The sequence below is a fragment of the Oreochromis aureus genome, linkage group 14 (genome assembly GCF_013358895.1).
Source record: "Oreochromis aureus strain Israel breed Guangdong linkage group 14, ZZ_aureus, whole genome shotgun sequence".
Lineage (NCBI taxonomy): Eukaryota > Metazoa > Chordata > Actinopteri > Cichliformes > Cichlidae > Oreochromis > Oreochromis aureus.
This window is the reverse complement of record NC_052955.1, coordinates 11,582,379-11,604,682: the sequence shown is the minus strand read 5'-3', so window position 1 is coordinate 11,604,682 and position 22,304 is coordinate 11,582,379. Positions and strand designations below refer to the sequence as shown.

The 22,304-nt window shown below is 47.9% G+C and overlaps 1 protein-coding gene across 1 annotated transcript; it reads left to right on the top strand.

Moving 5' to 3' along the window:
* The first annotated feature begins 123 nt into the window (after window positions 1–123).
* Window positions 124–21,597, top strand: LOC116316381 (mitochondrial uncoupling protein 2-like). The gene is made up of 6 exons (XM_031734934.2): window positions 124–1,500; window positions 14,236–14,443; window positions 15,863–16,066; window positions 18,290–18,391; window positions 18,472–18,652; window positions 18,733–21,597. The coding sequence occupies exons 1-6, from the start codon at window positions 1,375–1,377 to the stop codon at window positions 18,830–18,832; spliced, it is 921 nt and encodes a 306-aa protein (XP_031590794.1). The 5' UTR covers window positions 124–1,374; the 3' UTR covers window positions 18,833–21,597.
* The last annotated feature ends 707 nt before the right edge of the window (window positions 21,598–22,304 follow it).

Genomic DNA, 22,304 nt, shown 5'->3' with positions numbered 1-22,304 from the left:
AGTTCACATCACCTCTTCAACTCATTATAGTAGCTGACATAACAGAAGGGCACCTGTACATATGTGTGGGTATTTATATGAGAAATGTGATACACATAATTGGCATCAAATAAAAAAAAATGCAAAAATGAGACACATAATAAGTCAGGATAACTGGGAATATTTATGGAAAATGTGGTGGCCGTTAAAGTTGAACATTTGAGTGTTATCAGAAGGGAAAAAACAACTGTGGTTTAGTTGATAATAACAACAACTATATAAAAGATAAACATATGGAAGAGTGGGGAGGTGTGATCTCCAGACTTTAAACTTTTCAGATAGTGGTCCTACTGAAATATTAACACACCTACAATTCCTGTAAATAGAGGGTTTAAATACATAATCCTAAAGATGTATGATAGCAGAAACATGAAACCTAAATTGATCTAAAAAAAAAAACAAAAACAACAACAACAACCACATATCCATGATACAACACCCAAATGACACTGCGGGGTAGTTTTGGGGATGTAACATAACTCAGTTAAAGTTACTCCTGTACTGAGGATGTTGTGAGGCTCTGTTATACTTTGGGGGGCATTTTGTTGCCATGGTTTGAGTCTTCTTGTAACTCTTAGAGGAAAATGTCACTGCCAATCAACAGAAAGTGCAATTTCTATAATAAAAGACTATCCTCATACCTGTGGTGTAGAAGAAAGGTGGTATATAAATTATTTCATATTATTTCCCATGGCCTTCACAGTTACCAGATATACACCCAAGTGAACTCCTGTGAGTCGGTGGTCGCCATTGCCATCATCAAAACACCAAAAGCAGGATTATTTCCCATAAGAATGGGAGGACATTATCCGTACTAAGATACATAAAACTTTACTGATGACGCCTCAGCTCTTCTCCGCTGACATTGAAATAGTTTTTTATTTGAAAGCAGGTGGATCATGACAGAGAACACCGATAAAGAACAATCTGGGGTATTCCGCGCATGTGTGTGATGAGTATCTGGAGTTCAGGCAGGGCGGTGCAGCAGGTCCGTTTAAAGTCAGTAAATGTGGGCCTGGCTTCACTCACCAGCTGCGCAGTCAGGTGTTTGTTGACATGCGAAGATACCGGCGTTATTCAGTTTGCTTTCGACTTCTTGTCGTGAGCGTTTCTGTGTAATGGCACGACGACGCTGTTCCCTTCAAACTCCAAACTTTCTTTTGCATGGAGCTTGACCTACATCGCTTTTATTCGTTTCCGGACACGAAGGATGAAATGCTGATTAGTCCAGCCAAACGGCGGTGTGGGTTATAATCCTTCAAAGCGCACTTTGTTATTTAAGTTGTTTAAGTTTAAGTTGTTGGTGAGGCTTGCTGTTGAGCTCAGGCACTGATCATGGTTGAAGGGAGAGCGGCTGATTTGGCGCCCACAGCTGCTGTTAAAATCTTCTCAGCTGGAACAGCAGGCTGCGTGGCGGACCTGGTCACCTTCCCACTGGACACCGCCAAAGTCCGGCTGCAGGTGAGGCATCAGGAAGCCCCACCCGCCTCATGCTATTTGCAACTATAGCCACCTCAAAATATTATCGATAATTAAGAGCTTTATATTTTATAACAAAAATTGTAACAAAATTCAGAATGTAAAAAAAAAAAAAAAAGTGAAAAATTGGTGCACAGTGGGACACCCCCTCCCCCCAACCCGGCCCAACTTATTGTGTAAGTGTTGTTTCCTGATTTCTTTCTTTTTTCTTGTTTCTTTTTAAACATATTGTCACACTCAAATGTTTCAGATCACCAAATTACCGAAACCCCAAAGTCCGTTTTTAACTGATGATTTGAGTTATTAAAGAAACAAGTGTAACGTGATGGTTTGGCATCTCCCTGAATAATTAGGAACAGCACGATGGAAACAGATAACTGTCTTAGCAGCCTCTTTACTCTCAGCACACAGCAACAACAAAAACCAACACTTCCTGTGTGTCGCGGTCATGAATACTTCACTGGGCTCTCAGAAGCCAGGAAATCTTATACTCAGATCAATGCAGCGAAAAACAGCTAGGTAGATAACATATTGTAACGGACTGGGTTACAAGTTAGTTGACTTTTGTGTTATCAGTGTTTTGTGTTCAGAATTGCCAGTTACTTATGGCATAGTTGGACCACACCCACAGCATGGTGATTTACTGAGTGTCCTTGAATGTGCAGTAGTCTAGAGGCCGGTTGGCCTGTCAATCAGATCAGCTACCAATGACAGAGAGTCTGGAGGAGAGCATGTGTGTGGTTGGCTGAGAGTGTTCGGGGGGCGGGGGTTAGAGAATGGGTGTGTGTGGCGGAAGAAAGGAGGAGAGAGGGGGATTGTTTTTGTTGCTGGAGAGCACGCTTTTTCCCTGTTGTTTTGGCGTTGGCTACGGCCCACAGTAGCCCGTGTTACTATTCTGAATAAACACCAGTAACCGGAACGCCGATCGTCTGTGTCTTCTGTCGGAGGGACGCTACACTGGTGTCAGAAGTGAAAGTGAAGCTTCGCCTCCGGAGTTATCTGCGCTCGTGCCGCCCCGACTCACGGCATCGGCTGTGGATGCTGGAGATTTTTGCGGGACTTTGCGGAATGCTTCCGATGGATTACTCCAAGATCAAGCGTGAACCTACAGCAGAAGCTCACGGACACGACTACTCCACCGGGGACCGGAGGTTCGCGGAACACAGAGAGCGGGTGAGACAAACGACCGCGGATATGGCGAGAGAAGCCGGCTTTGCATCCTCTCACCGTTCGGGTGGCCAACGGAGCTCTTTGGGGACTTCTGCAGCGGCTGAGAGTGTGGAGAGAGACACGCCGACGCATAGAGGCACTTTCCACGCTTCCATGAAGACCCCCATATGATGGCAAGGCTGACTGGGAAGCTTTTCATGCACAATTTGAACTGTTGGCCAGGGCTGGTGGGTGGTCTGCTGAAGAGAAATCCCTGCAGCTAGCTATGTGCCTTACTGGCGATGCCCTGTCTAGCTTGCTGCTTTTGAGCCCAGAGGGCAGGGGGATTATGATGCTTTGGTCGGGGGTCTGAAGAGGCGGTTTGGCTCTTGCTCTGCTCCGAGCCTGCTGCGCTCCGAACTGTGTGCAGCCACCGCCGCTGACCAGGAGAATCCATTAGGGACCTAGCTAATGACATTGAGGGCTGGTCCACCCATCTATGCCCACATGCCCCCACCATCCAGGGCGAATTAGCTTGTGACCACTTCCTCCAGGCCCTGCTTCCTGATGAGCTGCGGATCCAGACACTGTTAGCTCACCCTAAATCCCTTCAGGAGGCCCTGGAGCTGGCTACAGAGAGAGAGTTACTGTGCGCTGGGGCTGCTAAACCCTGACTGAGCTGACCAGGCCACCGCAGATGGGGGCTACAGGAGGGACTGCACCGGTGCCGCAGAACCCGCATGGGCGGAGGGATTGACCCACTTGGTGAGAGCTGTCACGCTACGTGGGGAACAAAGGCCGAGAAGAGGGCCGCCACCCCAACCTGATCACCCTGCAGCCCATGCCCTTTCTGAGCGGGCAGCCGACTCCTCCCCAGACCTGACTGGTGGTCCGGCCGCCCCAAGGACCCACTTACACTGACCTCACTGCACCCCATGCTGCTTCATGCCCTCCCTTCTCCCTAAGGAACCGCCCCGGACAAGGACGGGAGAGTTTCAGCTGTGAGGAGGGTGTGGGAGGAGAACTGCGATGGACTGACTGCTAGCGAGCAGGGCCTGCTCTGGCAGCTGCTGCTGGACTTCAAGGACTGCTTCTCCTTCTCAGAGGATGATATGGGCCGCACTGACCTCATTCAACATGACATCGATACTGGAGATGCACAGCCCATTCGGATGAGGCCTAGACGCCTCCCCTGGCCAGACAGGCTGCAGCGGAGAGGGCTCTGCGAGAGATGCACCGTGCTTGGACTCATTGAACCATCCACCAGCCCCTGGGCCTCCCGGTTGTTATGGTTCCAAAGAAGGTGAAGGATGAATGGCGGTTCTGCGTGATTTCCGGCCTTTGAATAAGGTGACAAAGAAGGACCCATATCCTTTACACAGATAGATGAGACCCTTGACACTGTGGCGGGATCCTCATGGTTCTCCTCCCTAGACCTACGCAGCGGGTACTGGCAGGTACCCCTCGCACCAGATGCCAGACCAAAGACTGCATTTATTACCAGCGGAGGTTTATGGCAATTTAAAGTTCTTCCTTTCGGCCTCTGCAATGCCCCTGCCACATTTGAGAGACTCGTGGATAAGGTGCTCACTGGAATTCCCCACGGAGAATGCGTGGTGTACCTGGACGACATCTTGGTCCATGGTGCTTCTTTCCACGCTGCCCTTGGGGCCCTCAGACGGGTCCTGGAGAGGGTATTGGCAGCAGGGTTAAAACTCAACTCAAGGAAATGCTGCTTAATGCGACGTGAGGTTGCGCTCCTGGGCCACCGACTGGGGGCCAGGGGGTCGGAACCATGGATGATAAGATCCAAGCTGTGAAGGACTGGCCCACCCCAAGATCTGTGCAGGAGTTAAAGAGCTTCCTGGGCTTGGCGTCAGACTACAGACGGTTTGTAAGGGGTTTCTCCTGCATAGCCGCGCCACTGTTCCACCTGCTCCAAAAGGGTGTGACCTTCCAGTGGACAGCAGGCTGCCAGGTAGCTTTCACCTCACTGCAGGAAGCCCTAGTTGGGGCCCCAGTGCTCTCTCCGCCTGACCCCACTCTGCCCTTTGTCCTGACACAGATGCCAGCAGTGTCGGATCTGGTGCAGTGCTAGCCCAGGTGACACCCAGCGGGAGAAAGTGGTGGCATACCATAGTCGGGCCTTCAACAAAGCTGAACCCGCTATTGTGTCACAAGGCGGAGCTGCTCGCAGTGGTATGTGCCATACGCCACTTTAAGTACTACCGGGGCCTCCACTTTACTGTCAGAACGGACCATGCTGCCTTGCAATGGCACATGTCTTTAAGGAGCCAGAGGGGCAGCTAGCACGCTGGATTGAGGAGCTGCAGGCTTATGATTTCGAGGTTGTGCACAGACCTGGGGCCCAGCACAGGAACGCAGATGCGCTTTCCCGCAGACCCTGTGCCCAGGACGGATGCCACTACTGTGAGAGGAAGGAAGCTCAGGAGGAGGACCAATTGGTGCCCGATGTAAAGTGTGCTGTGACAGGGGTGGAGGAACGGCCATCCTGTCAGAGGCTGGTTTCTGTGGATCCAACGGAGTGGAGACATCAACAGGAGGAGGATGCTGACATCAAGCCAGTGCTTGGGTGGATTGAGGAACAGCAACAACCCCAATGGGAGGAAATCCCCATGTTGTCACGGGCCACAAAGGGACTCTGGTCCATGTTTAATGCCTTGCGGCGGCACGATGGAGTGCTGCAAAGGGGCTGGAAGGAACCGGCTACGGGCGAGATGAGGTGGCAGTTGGTTGTCCCGCGGGCCCTGCAGGAGATGGTGCTTCACGCAGTGCATGGGGCCCCAGGGTCTGGCCACTTTGGTGTCACCAAAACACTCCGCCGCCTCCGACAGGGGTTCTATTGGGCCCGACATAGACGGGACGTAGAGGACTTTTGCCGCCGCTGTGACAGCTGTACAGCACGGAAGGGACCCACAGCCAAATCCCATGCCCAACTGCAACAGTTTCCGGCAGGGTACCCTATGGAGAGGGTGGGGATGGACATCCTGGGTCCTTTTCCCCGCACAGAAAGGGGAAACCGCTATATCCTCACAGCTATGGATTATTTCACAAAGTAGCCAGAGGCATACAGTTTACCTGACCAAGATGCTGAGACAATTGTGGATGCTCTGGTGGAGGGGATGCTCAGCAGATTTGGGGTGCCTGAAGTAATCCACACGGACCAGGGCAGGAACTTTGAGTCTCGTGTGTTCGCGGCCATGTGCGAGAAACTAGGCTCCCATAAGACCCGTACAACACCCCTCCACCCATAGAGTGATGGACTCGTTGAGAGATTTAACCGTACACTGGCAGAGCAACTGGCACTAGTGACGGCTAAACACCAATGTGACGGGGATAGTCATGTTCCCCTGGTCCTCATGGCATATCGTTCGGCGGTCCAAGACTCCACTGTGCTCCCCTGCCCTCTTGATGTTGGCCAGGAGATCAGGACTCCAGCGGAGATGATGATGGGCCGACCTCCCGATGCTGATGGGGATCAACCAGGTCCGGACTATGCGAGGAAGCTCCAGGATCGCATGGAGTCTGCTCATGACTTTGCTAGGAGGAAACTGATAAGTGCGGGGGCGCGGCAGAAGAGGAACTACGACGTCCATTCCAGAGGCCGACATTTTAACGTGGGGGAAGGGTCTGGGTGTACAACCCCCAGAGGAAAAAGGGCAGATGCCCTAAGCTGAGCAGTGACTGGGTTGGACCCTGTAAGGTTCTGGAACGTCTGGGGGAAGTGGTGTATAGGGTACAACTGCCCCCAAGGGGACGGAGGGTCGCCCTGCACCGGGACAGACTGTCCCCTTATCGGGGTGCGGCCACTGCACTGACACAACAGGGTGGGCCGCAGACAGACCTGGACTCCACCCCTGCAGATGCTCCCACCACCATTGTGACAGCCCCTACTATGAGCCCTGTGAGCCCTGGGCCCACAGCCACTTCGGACGTGGCCCCTCCCCCACCTCCATCCGGGCGCCTTCGCCCAAGGAGGCACCATAGACCACCAGGTCATCTGAGAGACTTTATCCGCCCTCGTTGGCGAGGGACTTTGAGGGGTTGGGGTAGTGTAACGGACTGGGTTACAAGTTAGTTGACTTTTGTGTTATCAGTGTTTTGTGTTCAGAATTGCCAGTTACTTATGGCATAGTTGGACCACACCCGCAGCATGGTGATTTACTGAGTGTCCTTGAATGTGCAGTAGTCTAGAGGCCGTTGGCCTGTCAATCAGATCAGCTACCAATGACAGAGAGTCTGGAGGAGGCATGTGTGGTTGGCTGAGAGTGTTTGAAAGGGGGTTAGAGAATGGGTGTGTGTGGCGGAAGAAAGGAGGAGAGAGGGATTGTTTTTGTTGCTGGAGAGCGCGCTTTTCCCTGTTGTTTTGGCGTTGGCTACGGCCCACAGTAGCCCGTGTTACTATTCTGAATAAACACCAGTAACCGAACACCGATCGTCTGTGTCTTCTGTCGGAGGGACGCTACACTGGTGTCAGAAGTGAAAGTGAAGCTTCGCCTCCGGAGTTATCTGCGCTCATGCCGCCCGACTCACGGCATCGGCTGTGGACGCTGGAGATTTTGCGGACTTTGCGGAATGCTTCCGATGGATTACTCCAAGATCAAGCGTGAACCTACAGCAGAAGCTCACGGACACGACTACTCCGCCGGGGACCGGAGGTTCGCGGAACACAGAGAGCGGGTGAGACAAACGACCGCGGATATGGCGAGAGAAGCCGGCTTTGCATCCTCTCACCGTTCGGGTGGCCGACGGAGCTCTTTGGGGACTTCTGCAGCGGCTGAGAGTGTGGAGAGAGACACGCCGACGCATAGAGGCACTTTCCACGCTTCCATGAAGACCCCATGATGGCAAGGCTGACTGGGAAGCTTTTCATGCACAATTTGAACTGTTGGCCAGGGCTGGTGGGTGGTCTGCTGAAGAGAAATCCCTGCAGCTAGCTATGTGCCTTACTGGCGATGCCCTGTCTAGCTTGCTGCTTTTGAGCCCAGAGGGCAGGGGGGATTATGATGCTTTGGTCGGGGGTCTGAAGAGGCGGTTTGGCTCTTGCTCTGCTCCGAGCCTGCTGCGCTCCGAACTGTGCAGCCACCGCCGCTGACCAGGAGAATCCATTAGGGACCTAGCTAATGACATTGAGGGCTGGTCCACCCACCTATGCCCACATGCCCCCACCATCCAGGGCGAATTAGCATGTGACCACTTCCTCCAGGCCCTGCTTCCTGATGAGCTGCGGATCCAGACACTGTTAGCTCACCCTAAATCCCTTCAGGAGGCCCTGGAGCTGGCTACAGAGAGAGAGTTACTGTGCGCTGGGGCTGCTAAACCCCTGACTGAGCTGACCAGGCCACCGCAGATGGGGGCTACAGGAGGGACTGCACCGGGCGCCGCAGAACCCGCATGGGCGGAGGGATTGACCCACTTGGTGAGAGCTGTCACGCTACGTGGGGAACAAAGGCCGAGAAGAGGGCCGAGGGTCTGCTGGGGATGTGGACGGCCGGGTCACCTAGCCCGAGACTGTCCCCACGCCCACCCGGATCAGGGAAACGACATGGGGTCTGCATAACCGGGACGATGCAGGACCCTGGGGCTGTGTCCCGACCTCCTGTTCCGGGAGGAACAACCCAGCTCAGGGCCCACGGGGGTGCACAGCGCCCCTGCGGAGCTGTGGATGGACAGGTGGAGCGGCTTGTTTTGTTGGGCAGGACTTGGGTTGGCAGCTGCTGGTATGCCCCATTAGTTGTGAATGGACTATGCTGCTCAGCCCTGGTGGATACCGGGTCTTCAGCGACAGTTTTAAGACCTGATGTGCTGGGAAGGGGGGATCGCATCCTCCCTACCATGGTGAAGCTGCAGACTGTGACGGGAGAGCGGACCCCCATGCTAGGGGAAGCACTGCTCACCCTGAGTGTGGGGAGGAAGTCAGTCCGCTGCTCTGTATGGGTTGCAGACCTGGAAGACTGTATACTGGGGCTGGATGTACTGAGGGCACTGAACTGCGTTATTGACACGAGGGGGGCGCTCGTTCCTGACGGTGGTGTTGTTCGGATGTTGAGGCGGCCACCCCAACCTGATCACCCTGCAGCCCATGCCCTTTCTGAGCGGGCAGCCGACTCCTCCCCAGACCTGACTGGTGGTCCGGCCGCCCCCAAGGACCCACTTACACTGACCTCAACTGCACCCCATGCTGCTTCATGCCCTCCCCTTCTCCCTAAGGAACCGCCGGACAAGGACGGGAGAGTTTCAGCTGTGAGGAGGGTGTGGGAGGAGAACTGCGATGGACTGACTGCTAGCAAGCAGGGCCTGCTCTGGCAGCTGCTGCTGGACTTCAAGGACTGCTTCTCCTTCTCAGAGGATGATATGGGCCGCACTGACCTCATTCAACATGACATCGATACTGGAGATGCACAGCCCATTCGGATGAGGCCTAGACGCCTCCCCCTGGCCAGACAGGCTGCAGCGGAGAGGGCTCTGCGAGAGATGCACCGTGCTGGACTCATTGAACCATCCACCAGCCCCTGGGCCTCCCCGGTTGTTATGGTTCCAAAGAAGGTGAAGGATGAATGGCGGTTCTGCGTAGATTTCCGGCCTTTGAATAAGGTGACAAAGAAGGACCCATATCCTTTACCGCGTATAGATGAGACCCTTGACACTGTGGCGGGATCCTCATGGTTCTCCTCCCTAGACCTACGCAGCGGGTACTGGCAGGTACCCCTCGCACCAGATGCCAGACCAAAGACTGCATTTATTACCAGCGGAGGTTTATGGCAATTTAAAGTTCTTCCTTTCGGCCTCTGCAATGCCCCTGCCACATTTGAGAGACTCGTGGATAAGGTGCTCACTGGAATTCCCCACGGAGAATGCGTGGTGTACCTGGACGACATCTTGGTCCATGGTGCTTCTTTCCACGCTGCCCTTGGGGCCCTCAGACGGGTCCTGGAGAGGGTATTGGCAGCAGGGTTAAAACTCAACCCAAGGAAATGCTGCTTAATGCGACGTGAGGTTGCGTTCCTGGGCCACCAACTGGGGGCCAGGGGGGTCGGAACCATGGATGATAAGATCCAAGCTGTGAAGGACTGGCCCACCCCAAGATCTGTGCAGGAGTTAAAGAGCTTCCTGGGCTTGGCGTCGTACTACAGACGGTTTGTAAGGGGTTTCTCCTGCATAGCCGCGCCACTGTTCCACCTGCTCCAAAAGGGTGTGACCTGCCAGTGGACAGCAGGCTGCCAGGTAGCTTTCACCTCACTGCAGGAAGCCCTAGTTGGGGCCCCAGTGCTCTCTCCGCCTGACCCCACTCTGCCCTTTGTCCTTGACACAGATGCCAGCAGTGTCGGATCTGGTGCAGTGCTAGCCCAGGTGACACCCAGCGGGGAGAAAGTGGTGGCATACCATAGTCGGGCCTTCAACAAAGCTGAACCCCGCTATTGTGTCACAAGGCGGGAGCTGCTCGCAGTGGTATGTGCCATACGCCACTTTAAGTACTACCTCGGGGGCCTCCGCTTTACGGTCAGAACGGACCATGCTGCCTTGCAATGGCACATGTCTTTTAAGGAGCCAGAGGGGCAGCTAGCACGCTGGATTGAGGAGCTGCAGGCTTATGATTTCGAGGTTGTGCACAGACCTGGGGCCCAGCACAGGAACGCAGATGTGCTTTCCCGCAGACCCTGTGCCCAGGACGGATGCCACTACTGTGAGAGGAAGGAAGCTCAGGAGGAGGACCAATTGGTGCCCGATGTAAAGTGTGCTGTGACAGGGGTGGAGGAACGGCCATCCTGTCAGAGGCTGGTTTCTGTGGATGTAACGGAGTGGAGACATCAACAGGAGGAGGATGCTGACATCAAGCCAGTGCTTGGGTGGATTGAGGAACAGCGACAACCCCAATGGGAGGAAATCCCCATGTTGTCACGGGCCACAAAGGGACTCTGGTCCATGTTTAATGCCTTGCGGCGGCACGATGGAGTGCTGCAAAGGGGCTGGAAGGAACCGGCTACGGGCGAGATGAGGTGGCAGTTGGTTGTCCCGCGGGCCCTGCAGGAGATGGTGCTTCACGCAGTGCATGCATGGGGCCCCAGGGTCTGGCCACTTTGGTGTCACCAAACACTCCGCCGCCTCCGACAGGGGTTCTATTGGGCCCGACATAGGCGGGACGTGAGGGACTTTTGCCGCTGCTGTGACAGCTGTACAGCACGGAAGGGACCCACAGCCAAATCCCATGCCCAACTGCAACAGTTTCCGGCAGGGTACCCTATGGAGAGGGTGGGATGGACATCCTGGGTCCTTTTCCTCGCACAGAAAGGGGGAAACCGCTATATCCTCACAGCTATGGATTATTTCACAAAGTAGCCAGAGGCATACAGTTTACCTGACCAAGATGCTGAGACAATTGTGGATGCTCTGGTGGAGGGATGCTCAGCAGATTTGGGGTGCCTGAAGTAATCCACACGGACCAGGGCAGGAACTTTGAGTCTCGTGTTTCGCGGCCATGTGCGAGAAACTAGGCTCCCATAAGACCCGTACAACACCCTCCACCCACAGAGTGATGGACTCGTTGAGAGATTTAACCGTACACTGGCAGAGCAACTGGCACTAGTGACGGCTAAACACCAATGTGACGGGGACAGTCATGTTCCCCTGGTCCTCATGGCATATCGTTCGGCGGTCCAAGACTCCACTTCGTGCTCCCCTGCCCTCTTGATGTTGGCCAGGGAGATCAGGACTCCAGCGGAGATGATGATGGGCCGACCTCCCGATGCTGATGGGGACCAACCAGGTCCGGACTATGCGAGGAAGCTCCAGGATCGCATGGAGTCTGCTCATGACTTTGCTAGGAGGAAACTGATAAGTGCGGGGCGCGGCAGAAGAGGAACTCGACGTCCATTCCAGAGGCCGACATTTTAACGTGGGGAAGGGTCTGGGTGTACAACCCCCAGAGGAAAAAGGGCAGATGCCCTAAGCTGAGCAGTGACTGGGTTGGACCCTGTAAGGTTCTGGAACGTCTGGGGGAAGTGGTGTATAGGGTACAACTGCCTCCAAGGGGACGGAGGGTCGCCCTGCACCGGGACAGACTGTCCCCTTATCGGGTGCGGCCACTGCACTGACACAACAGGGTGGGCCGCAGACAGACCTGGACTCCACCCCTGCAGATGCTCCCACCACCATTGTGACAGCCCCCTACTATGAGCCCTGTGAGCCCTGGGCCCCAGCCACTTGACCTCCACGTGGCCCTCCCCACCTCCATCCGAGGCGCCTTCGCCCAAGGAGGCACCATAGACCACCAGGCCATCTGAGAGACTTTATCCGCCCTGACCACACCCGCGGGCAGGGACTTTGAGGGGTTGGGGTAGTGTAACGGACTGGGTTACAAGTTAGTTGACTTTTGTGTTATCAGTGTTTTGTGTTCAGAATTGCCAGTTACTTATGGCATAGTTGGACCACACCTGGTGTCAGCAGCATGGTGATTTACTGAGTGGGATATGGCGAGATTTACTGAGTGTCCTTGAATGGAGATTTTTTGATGGCCGGAATGCTTCCGGCGGATTACCCAAGATCAAGCGTGAACCTACAGCAGAAGCTCACGGACACGACTACTCCGCCGGGGACCGGTGAGGTTCATGAAGAGCGGGTGAGACAAACGACCGCTGGATATGGCGAGAGAGCCGGGTTGCATGCAGTAGTCTAGAGGCCGGTTGGCCTGTCAATCAGATCAGCTACCAGGGACAGAGAGTCTGGAGGAGGGCATGTGTGTGGTTGGCTGAGAGTGTTCGGGTGCGGGGTTAGAGAATGGGTGTGTGTGGGCGGAAGAAAGGAGGAGACCCACTTGGGATTGTTTTTGTTGCTGGAGAGGGCCGCTGCTGGGATGTGGACGGCCGGGTCACCTAGCTTTTCCCCTGTTGTTTCCCGACCTCCTGTTCGGGGCGCTGGCTACAGGACTTGCACAGTAGCCTGATGTTACTATTCTGAATAAACACCAGTAACCTGGAACAGCCGATTGTCTGTGTCTTCTGTCGGAGGGACTACAATATGTGGGCAGGTGGGCGTTTTTTTCCAGGCCGTCTTCTTATTACTTATTATATACTTATTACTGCTTTGAACATGCATGTGTAAACATTCAAATGTGTAAACATGTAAATACCAAAACACGTAACCACCAAATAGCTACATAATTAGCTCTATAACCCTTGTAAACACCTCTTTGTATATCAAATTACCTTTAAATTTACTTCCACACTTTAGACACGATATCCAAACCCACCTTGCCTTATGTGAAAATGTAAAATTTACTGTGACCACTCACATTTTTAAGAAAGCAAAGTTCAATTTCACTAGCCACACCCAGGTGTGATTACTGCCAGTCTAAAAAGTGAAGTAGGCTAAAATATGACACAATTCAAAGAAACAACAAAACAAAACAAAACATGTAAAACAAAAAGTCACTGAAAGCTATCAGTCTGAAAAGGGTTACAAAGTCTTTGGGACTCCAGTGAACCACAGAAAAGAACCCAGAACAACATCTGAAGAACTGCAGGCCTCACTTCAGCTAAGGTCAGAGGTATAGAGGTGATGGGAATGTGATGGTCTCGAGCTGCTTTGATGCTTCTGAGCGACTTGCTGTAGTTAATGGAACCATGAATTCTGCTCTCTACCAGAACATCCTGAAGGAGAATGTCCAGCAATAGGTTTCTCCCTTCAAACCCCAAAACACTTGAGTTATGCAACAAATACACTAGTGTTTTGGATCCTTGTCCTGCTCCTAAATGGTAAACTGACTGGTTCTTATATAGTGCTTTTTTACTCTGAGCACTCAAAATGCTTTACACAACCTCATTCACCCATTCAAGCAAGCAATTTTTGCTATGCTTTTTCTATCTACAATTCACACACATTCATACTCCGATGGATGCATCAGAGAGCAACTTGGGGTTAGTATCTTGCTCAAGGATATTTGGCATGCAGACTAAAGCAGCCAGGGATAGAACCACCAATCTTCTGATTAGCAGATGACCTGCTCTAGCACCTGAGCTATAGCCACACCAAATGGCCTTGTCAAAGTAGGAACTGGCCTTATCAAACTCCAGACTGAAACCCTATTGAGATGCTTGGGAGTTATTTGAAACGGGCTGTTAACGCCTGTTAAAAATAATGTGGGTTTTGGTTTTTTTTGGTTTTTTTACAGGCGTAGCTAACAAAATTGCCAGTGAGTGTCAGTTTTCCCAAAATCATTGAAGTTGCCATATCCGTCTAAGAGCATAAAAAAATAACATTTATTCATAATGTTACCACATGAGCATTTTTAGGATACTGTAGATATAGATTGTTGTCAGCCAATACAAAGTTACCTGTGTTTTGGCTGACTAGAAGATAAACTGCTTTTCATGTTGTCTAAGCATATGTTCAAGCATATGCTCAGAAATATCTCAACACTGGTGCATGTTACACAAATGTAACCTAACAATTAAGAAAGCAGCCTGATCACAGACATATGTGCACATTTTCCCTCTAAGTGAGGCAGTGAGGCTGATGGCACATCTTGAACCTGTTATTATGTTTCTTCAGGTGCAAGGTGAATCCAAACCCTTACTGAAAGGCCAGAGGGCGGAATACCGAGGTGTGTTTGGCACCATCTTCACCATGGTGAAGACAGAGGGGCCGAGGAGTCTGTACAGCGGGCTGGTGGCAGGACTGCACAGACAGATGAGCTTCGCCTCGGTCCGCATCGGCATGTATGACACCATGAAGGAGCTCTACACCCAAGGCTCAGAAAGTACGTCTGCATCAAAACAGCCAGTGTACTCCACCTCAGGAGTTTCACAACCACCAAACAAATTTAGCCTGTTAAACCTATTGCTGTTCTTGAGCTGGACTTTGTATTATTGCCTTGTTTGGATGGATTTATTGTTTCTGTCCGATGTCTCTTTATGTTATAATTTAGTTTTTTTTTAATAAAAAAAAACCTTATAATGGTGAACTTTTAAAGCCAGGTTTCCATTGGTAAAAGAGATCTTAATTTACGGGACTTCCTGGTTAAAGTAAAAATAAACATAAAAACCCCCCAAAATGAGCTTCAAATACAATTATTTTATGAAGGACTCACTGTCTCATTGTTTTGATTAATAAAATTCTAGTTTAGACGGAGTCCATGTTTACATTTTAATATTAATACACAGTTTTCTCTTTGTTTATGTTTCTGCCTGGTGAGTCAACTGCACAAGTTTTCAGTCTTATCACAGCTAAAGATGGTGCAGATGGAAAACAGAAAAAATCCTTGCAGGTGATCCAGATGTGCAAAAATTCCTTTACTGTGAGTTTGATGTCAGTGTTTCACAGCTTTTAGGAAATACATGCCAGTCGACAGGTATAAACATGTAAGAAGTTATGTTCAAAAAGAGACGTTTAACTGATGTTTAGAGCAACTGGTTAGTTTAGATTTTTTTAAGATTTCTTAAGGGGCTAATGAGCTCAAACACCCCCTTCCTAATATCTGAAAATAAACTTCAGAAATTGAAAAGTCCTGATCATCTAACCGGAAATCAGACTCAGACTAAAATGAGTATAAGTCTAAACCTTAATCGCCTGAACTTGTTTTGCAGAAAATGCCTCCATGATGTAAGCCGTGGAGAAAAAATTTCCTCTTTCAAGGAATGTGTTTATGCTGGAGGCCTCACCTATTCTCACTATGTCGCTGTGGCATTATTAAGCAATCCAGATTTCCTCCCAGATCAACAAAACTTCAGAAGTTAGAGATACAACAACACACCCGCTTGTTCTCATTTCCATGTCCCACCCTCTCTTTCACTTTTTCTCTGGTTTTTAAACTCTCCCAAAGGCATAAGGACATGTGCCTGACCTTGATGAGGACATCTCCAAACTATAATTTCTGGCCTAGCTTGTTGCTTTATTTAGTGAAATTATCAATTAAACCAGTTTGAATGAATAATGTTCTACCAAAGAAAACAGTGTACGTCTACCCCAGTAGGAAATGATGCTTGAAACCTGAGAGAAGAGGGTCTACCAAATAGAAAGTAAAATATTAACTCGCTTTATATTAAAAGCATAACTGAAAAATTTTGTGCATCCAGGTTTCACTATGATTATCCAAACTGCACCAAGTTTGATCTCTAATTGCTGTGTGTGTCTTTGTTTGAGGCACCAACATGTCATAAATCAATTGCTTGCGTAACAGATGCTGGACTCGGGACTCGACTGCTGGCAGGTTCCACCACAGGAGCGATGGCCGTGGCTTTTGCTCAGCCCACTGACGTGGTGAAAGTCAGGTTCCAGGCTCAGGCCCAGCGGCCTGAGAGCGGCTCTGTCAAGAGATACAGCAGCACGATTGATGCCTACAGGACCATTGCCAGGGACGAAGGTTTTAAAGGCCTCTGGAAAGGTATATTAAAATACGTCTGTGAAGGTTCTCAGTCATCCAGGTCATCGTAGTCTAAGGAGCTTGGAAAGAAAAGCGTCTGGACTTCTTTAAGTTGCTTGAAGACGTTTCACCTCTCATCCGAGAAGCTTTTGACCCACCATTTGACCCTTGGGTCCCAGATTTAAACCCAGTGGGAGTTTCCCCCCAAAGAGGGACAAAGGACCCCCTGATGATCCTCTACCTAATCACATGAGCCAAGGTGTGAAAACGGATGTGGGTCACAATCAGCCAGGGTTTCGGGTGTGCTCATTGTGAAACCTGGCCCCACCCTATCATGTGATTTCCTGAGGTCAGATGGCCCAGGGTGTGAGTGGGCGTTAAGGCATCTGGGAAGGGATCTCAAAACTAGATTATAGATGGCAGACAGTTGGTGTCGTAAACCACCACCTCTGTTCAAAGATGGTCGCTCACAGTGGACAAAGATGGCTTCTTTCACTCCTCTTTCAAACCATCTGTCCTCTCTGTCCAAAATGTGAACATTGGCAGGTCAGTCTTTCGAGGATGCCAATGTTCACACATGTTCACACGTCTTCAAGCAACTTAAAGAAGTCCAGACGCTTTTCTTTGCAAGCTCCTTAGACTATATTAAAATACACTCCACAGGGTTTAGGTGTTATTATTGCACAACATGACATCCCTAACACCACTGAGCAGCGGTCATCTTGTAGCAGTTATGACTTATACCATTATATTTGTTATAGATTGCCACAGGGATGATTCATGTCAGCGTCTGAGCTGTAACATCATGGTCAACAAAAAGGAAAAAGCAAAAAGCAAAGGTTTAGGGTCATGTTAAAAATATAAGCTCTGAGGGAAACAAAAGTAAAAATCATACTGACACATGTTAGTGGAGCTTTTATGGTTTCTGCAGCCTAACACTTATGTTAGGTCACAAATTAAACCACAGTTGACTGACTTCAACCGACTTGTCCCCAGAATTTTACGGAGTCTTCTGTTGGCCGAGCACCTTCTCAGAGAAACCTGCTGCCTTATGTGCAGATTTTATGTTGCAAAACAAAGATGTGAAGCTTGCATTACTTCAGGCATTTGACAGAGAGCCCACAATGACCTCGGGATAAACCAGCACATTTTCAGATTAGTCTTCCTAAAGGGGAACTGCAGTGATTTTACATGTCAGTCTTTTTCAGGTGTTCATGAAACTACTGTATGTTTGGAAAAAATACTGTGTGGCTCCAGAAAAAAAGTGCTTCCTCTATTGACTGACAAAACCACAACAAGTGGTTAATTTTCAGCTTGTTTGGACTGATGACTAAAGAAAATTAAGAATAAAAAAAAAAAGGGCTTAAAACTACGTTAGCTGCTTGCAACACAACAGAACTGAACAAACTCCCTGGAATTGTTGGTAATCAAAGCACAAGGTTTTTCCCAAGGAAGACAAATCTGTAAAATTCCACAAATGACAATTATTTTTCCCATTTCTATTAGTGAATAAGACATACAGTAGAGTCTAGAAATCTTTGGACAGTGACGCATTTTTCATAACTCTGCATGCTTGAGTGCAGATTCTCAGCCTTAACTTTTAACCCTAAACCTTATTTGGTGGTGAAGTCATTGCATTTCTATGTGCTTTTTTTAATCAGTGTGGATTAATAGTTCATTATATGCATTTTTGTGTCCTTTAACCATTAAAACTAGAATTAATTTAGACAATGCTTCAAAACAACTGTCCAAATACAGCAAGTACCCAGAGATGTTACTACGATGGCTGTTGAATGGCAAGACTTGCTTCTAGAGGGACTTGTGGATATTTTTTTTAAGTTAGCAGCCAGTGAGACTTCTGCATGATCATTGTTTTCTCCCCCTGAAAGCCATAAATAAATTCCACAATACATTTTTAAGGAATAAGCAAATATGCCACAAATTTAAACTTATATATCCAAAGTATTTCCTTTTATTTTTTATCTTCTCACTCCATTTTTCCAAAAATTTTTTTTGCAAATTTCTGCTGATAATGACACGAGTGTGCTGCTGAAACTGATACAGGATTTAAAATGAGATGCTGTTAACTGTTGATATCTGAGGCCGGTATAAGAATTTCTTCTTTATAGCAAAGTGAAAATCATGACTGATTTTCATGACTGTTTGATGACAGCGCAGGATGTTTTTTAAGACTGAATTCACCAGAGAAAGAAAGGTGTTCCTATATTTTTGCTGTTCTTACAGGTTGTCTTCCAAATATAGCTCGTAATGCCATCGTAAACTGCTCTGAGCTTGTGACCTATGACATAATGAAAGAGCTCATCTTGAAGTATAACCTGATGACAGGTAAGTCCAAATCTTTCTAACTCTCTCTCCAGCGTCATGTTTGTTTATTTGTTTAAATAACAAATCAGTTTTTCCTGCAGACAACATGCCGTGCCACTTCACCGCAGCATTTGCAGCCGGTTTCTGCACCACGATTGTAGCATCCCCTGTGGATGTGATAAAGACACGCTTCATGAACTCAGTGCCTGGGCAGTACAGCGGTGCTGTTAACTGTGCTATAACCATGCTGATTAAAGAAGGACCAACAGCTTTCTACAAGGGGTAAGGAATGCATTTTTGAAAATCAAGCATGACAGAGTGACTCCTGCATGCATTCTTGTCTCATCTGATTTCTTTCACAGCTTTGTGCCCTCATTCCTTCGCTTGGGTTCCTGGAACATTGTGATGTTTGTGAGCTACGAGCAGATAAAGAGAGCCGTGATGAGGTTTCAGCAGTCCTGAAAGTCTTTGCTCAGACCTGTTTGCCTGTTGGTTTGATACTGAAGCTATGCAGCCATTGTAGCACAGTTATTGTTGTTGGTTTAGACCTTTTCATCCTCAGGAATAAAAGTGCACATCTAACAAGGTCAAACCCCCAAAAGAAACTGCAGTGATGATTGATTTTAAAAAACAAACAAACATTTATTTAAATATTTAATAATTATTTTCTTATATCTCCACAAGCTCTCTTTTCACACGAGGCATGTTAATGTTTACTGGCACACTTGAACAGACGCACAAGAGAAAATGCCCACAGTATATTCTTTAAGTTGTATCTTTCTTAGGCAAGTTTATGCATTCAGTGCATTTGCTTCCAAGTGTAGTAATACACACATGAATGGAGAAGCACAAAACTGAATTTAGATGTGTAAAGTAACAAATGACTGTTGGATATATACTGACAGAACAGGTCGAACATGTTTCTGAGGCTGTAAAAAAGAATACAGGAAGTGCAAATGTATGTAAATATGTAGCCCAGAGTAATTATCCCATTTCATACTGAATTTTTCCAAAACATACAAATAACCAGGTCATATGTCACCTTTTGGAATGAGCAGCTCCTATTTTTTATTTTATTTCATGGATAAAGTAGAAATGTTTGTTTTATGTTAGGCCATGATTGAAACTACTGAGATAACATGTATACTCTACTCACACTCTTCAGAAAGGCCTGTTCCTGGATACTAGAGAAAAGGGCAAATTGTTTATTATAACCGCAGATTCAGGAGGAACAACAGCTTTTATTCTGGTTGTGTAATGGTGGGCCAGCTCTTTATCATCCTGAGGTGCATGGACATTTGCCCAACCAGTCTACCTGTGTTTTGTAGGAGGTAAATCAGGAGTAAGGGTGTTGAGGAAACTGTTGTGGTTTGCTGCTTCACAATTCCAGCAATAAGTCGCTCATTCTCAGTGGGTGCTGGATAATGATGACCAAAACAAATAGGCCTCTTTTTAGTTACCATGTTCAATAACCTTTTGCTTGGTGGCTTTGAACCCACCATCTTCTCTGGTCATATGACAAGTTATGCTAAAGTGTTATTATTTCAATATCTGCTCAAAATGCATAGATATATAATTCTGACACATTTTTAGACCTTTATATAACTCAGATCAGTATTGTGACAGATGAGATTAAATGGGTTACATTAAATCCGGCATAATATTTGTTTTCTAACATTTCTCAGTCTTCATTGAAAACTTGAACACAGCACTCATAGCATATGTTTGCTCACTGGGTTTAAGCTACTGTGGGAAAACTCCCTGTAAGCCTCATATATTTTCTGTATTTTGGGTAAAATTATTGTTTTGTGACTTTTGTTGTTGTTGTTTTTTTTTAAGTGAATGTATTTCTGGGTCAGGGCATTTTTATCTCTTAACCTCTCTAACCTCATATACGAGGTTGACTGTGTGTGAGTTAGACTTTATGTATAAGTATACTGGTTCACTTGGTCTGTTGCACTTGTATGCCTTTCAGTTATGTCTAATGTATGGCTTATGCTTTGACCAACTGGACTGTCCTGTTTAAAGTTTTAAAAATATGAATAAAATGTAGATGAAATAAGAAGGCAGTAAAAAAAGGACAACATTTTCTATAGGGGGCCAAATGTTGACCCACACACATACACAGTGAACCTCATCATGTGTTACTATATACCTGCTGTACTACTGGATGCTGTTACAGATACTCTTCTGTATAATCCCCCATGAGACCTTTCAGGGAAACAATACAGAGATAAAACACCACCTAAGTGTGTGATTCAAGCCAGTAAAAGACTTTTGAAGCTAGAGGATGCAAGCTCCAACAAATATTTTATGATAGTTCATCTTTCTTATGCCATTTGTATCATTCTTGGTGTGTATACAAGCTTATTAACAAAAGTATCCACATATTCAAACATAATCGAGTTTCCTGCCAAACAATGCAGAGACACGCAGGTGAACAGCACAAAACAACCAGCTGACAGACAAGAAAATTGCCCAGTTTGAGTCTTGCAGGACAAAAGACGCTGCTGACAAAGATGAAACTGAAGTCTGTGCTGGAACAAAAGCCCGTATACATGGTCCACCTTGCTAATCATCTCCATGGCTGAACTGGTATGGCAAAGTGTGGTGGACCACATGGCACCCTGGCTAACCCTAATGTGTGCTCAGGTGAGTCCATGTTGAGCCAAAGCAGGACATGGACTCATTGGACTTTTATCAAAAGACTTTGAGCGTGGACATCATCATGAAGGAAGCGTTGCTTGTGCTCCTTCTCTGACCTTGGCAGGAGTCTCTGGGCATAAATGGCTGCAGGTATCGAGTGTCAGTGAGCAGTTCAAGTTCACCGCAGAGAAAACATTACTGTGTTCTAACCAGCTTATAAATACTGACGGCATTTACAGTAAAATCACCTTAAGTTAAAAATCCAAATGATCAAAGTTTGTTACCTGGAAACAAAAAAACAAACTTGCTGATGTGCTTTGCATTGATTTGGTTACATGCCAACATCCACCGCCTTCTTACTGAAACAGGCTAAAAGCTCAGAAGCATTTAGTTAAGGTATTTGCTCCTAGAGAGAAAATGAAACTGTGTTTGTGTATTATCTGCTATTGTAAATTACCATTTTTCCTCCTGTCATTGTTGGTGTGGTTTACTATGTTAAAATAGTATATCTGCAGTGTATGGCTCTATGGAAACTTGTTTCCAGCACTGAATGAATAAAACTTGAAATTTTTAATTATGAATGGCATTTTTTTTCAGCTGTGGAAACAACCTCCATATCGATCACCTGAAATCATGTATCATGTGCAAGAAAAGCAAAACTTTAGAAAAAAGTAAATGGGGCATGGTTCATATGCCTTTCTAATGACTTCAGATGCACACAGCCCCCTTTAAATGAGGAGAAAAGAAGTCAGCTAGATGAGTTGAATTTTGCCCACCAGACTTAGTCCTATACATCAATAACGACCTCAGGTGTATTTAGAAAACTAGGGAAATCAAGTTAGTTTCACCTTGTAATTTCATGCAGTGAAACTCCTGCAGCTACTATACTCAAGACACAGAACTGTCATCAACATCAGTTAAAAAGTGCTTCAATAGATACCTTTGCGTAAGGTCAGCAAGAGTGTTATCTCATAATATTCCACTAATGGCACTAGCATTGAAAGCTGAGAGGTATCCATTATATGCTGGCTGTGAGTTAAAGACACACAGATCTGGTGTGCAAAAGATTTTTTTTTTTTTAAAAAAAACACTACCTTTCAGGATTTCGAGGTCTCCATAGAGTTGTGAGGCTTCAAAAAATGTGAAACTCAGAGTACAGCAGCAGATTAAATACATTAGGAACTGTTTCTGTGGGGAGTTGGATGATCTAACATGGCTTCTTTAAAATGTCCATGTTAAGTTTGTTGAGGGTGATTTAAGTGGCTGGTCAGTCATCAGTCCAAACAAA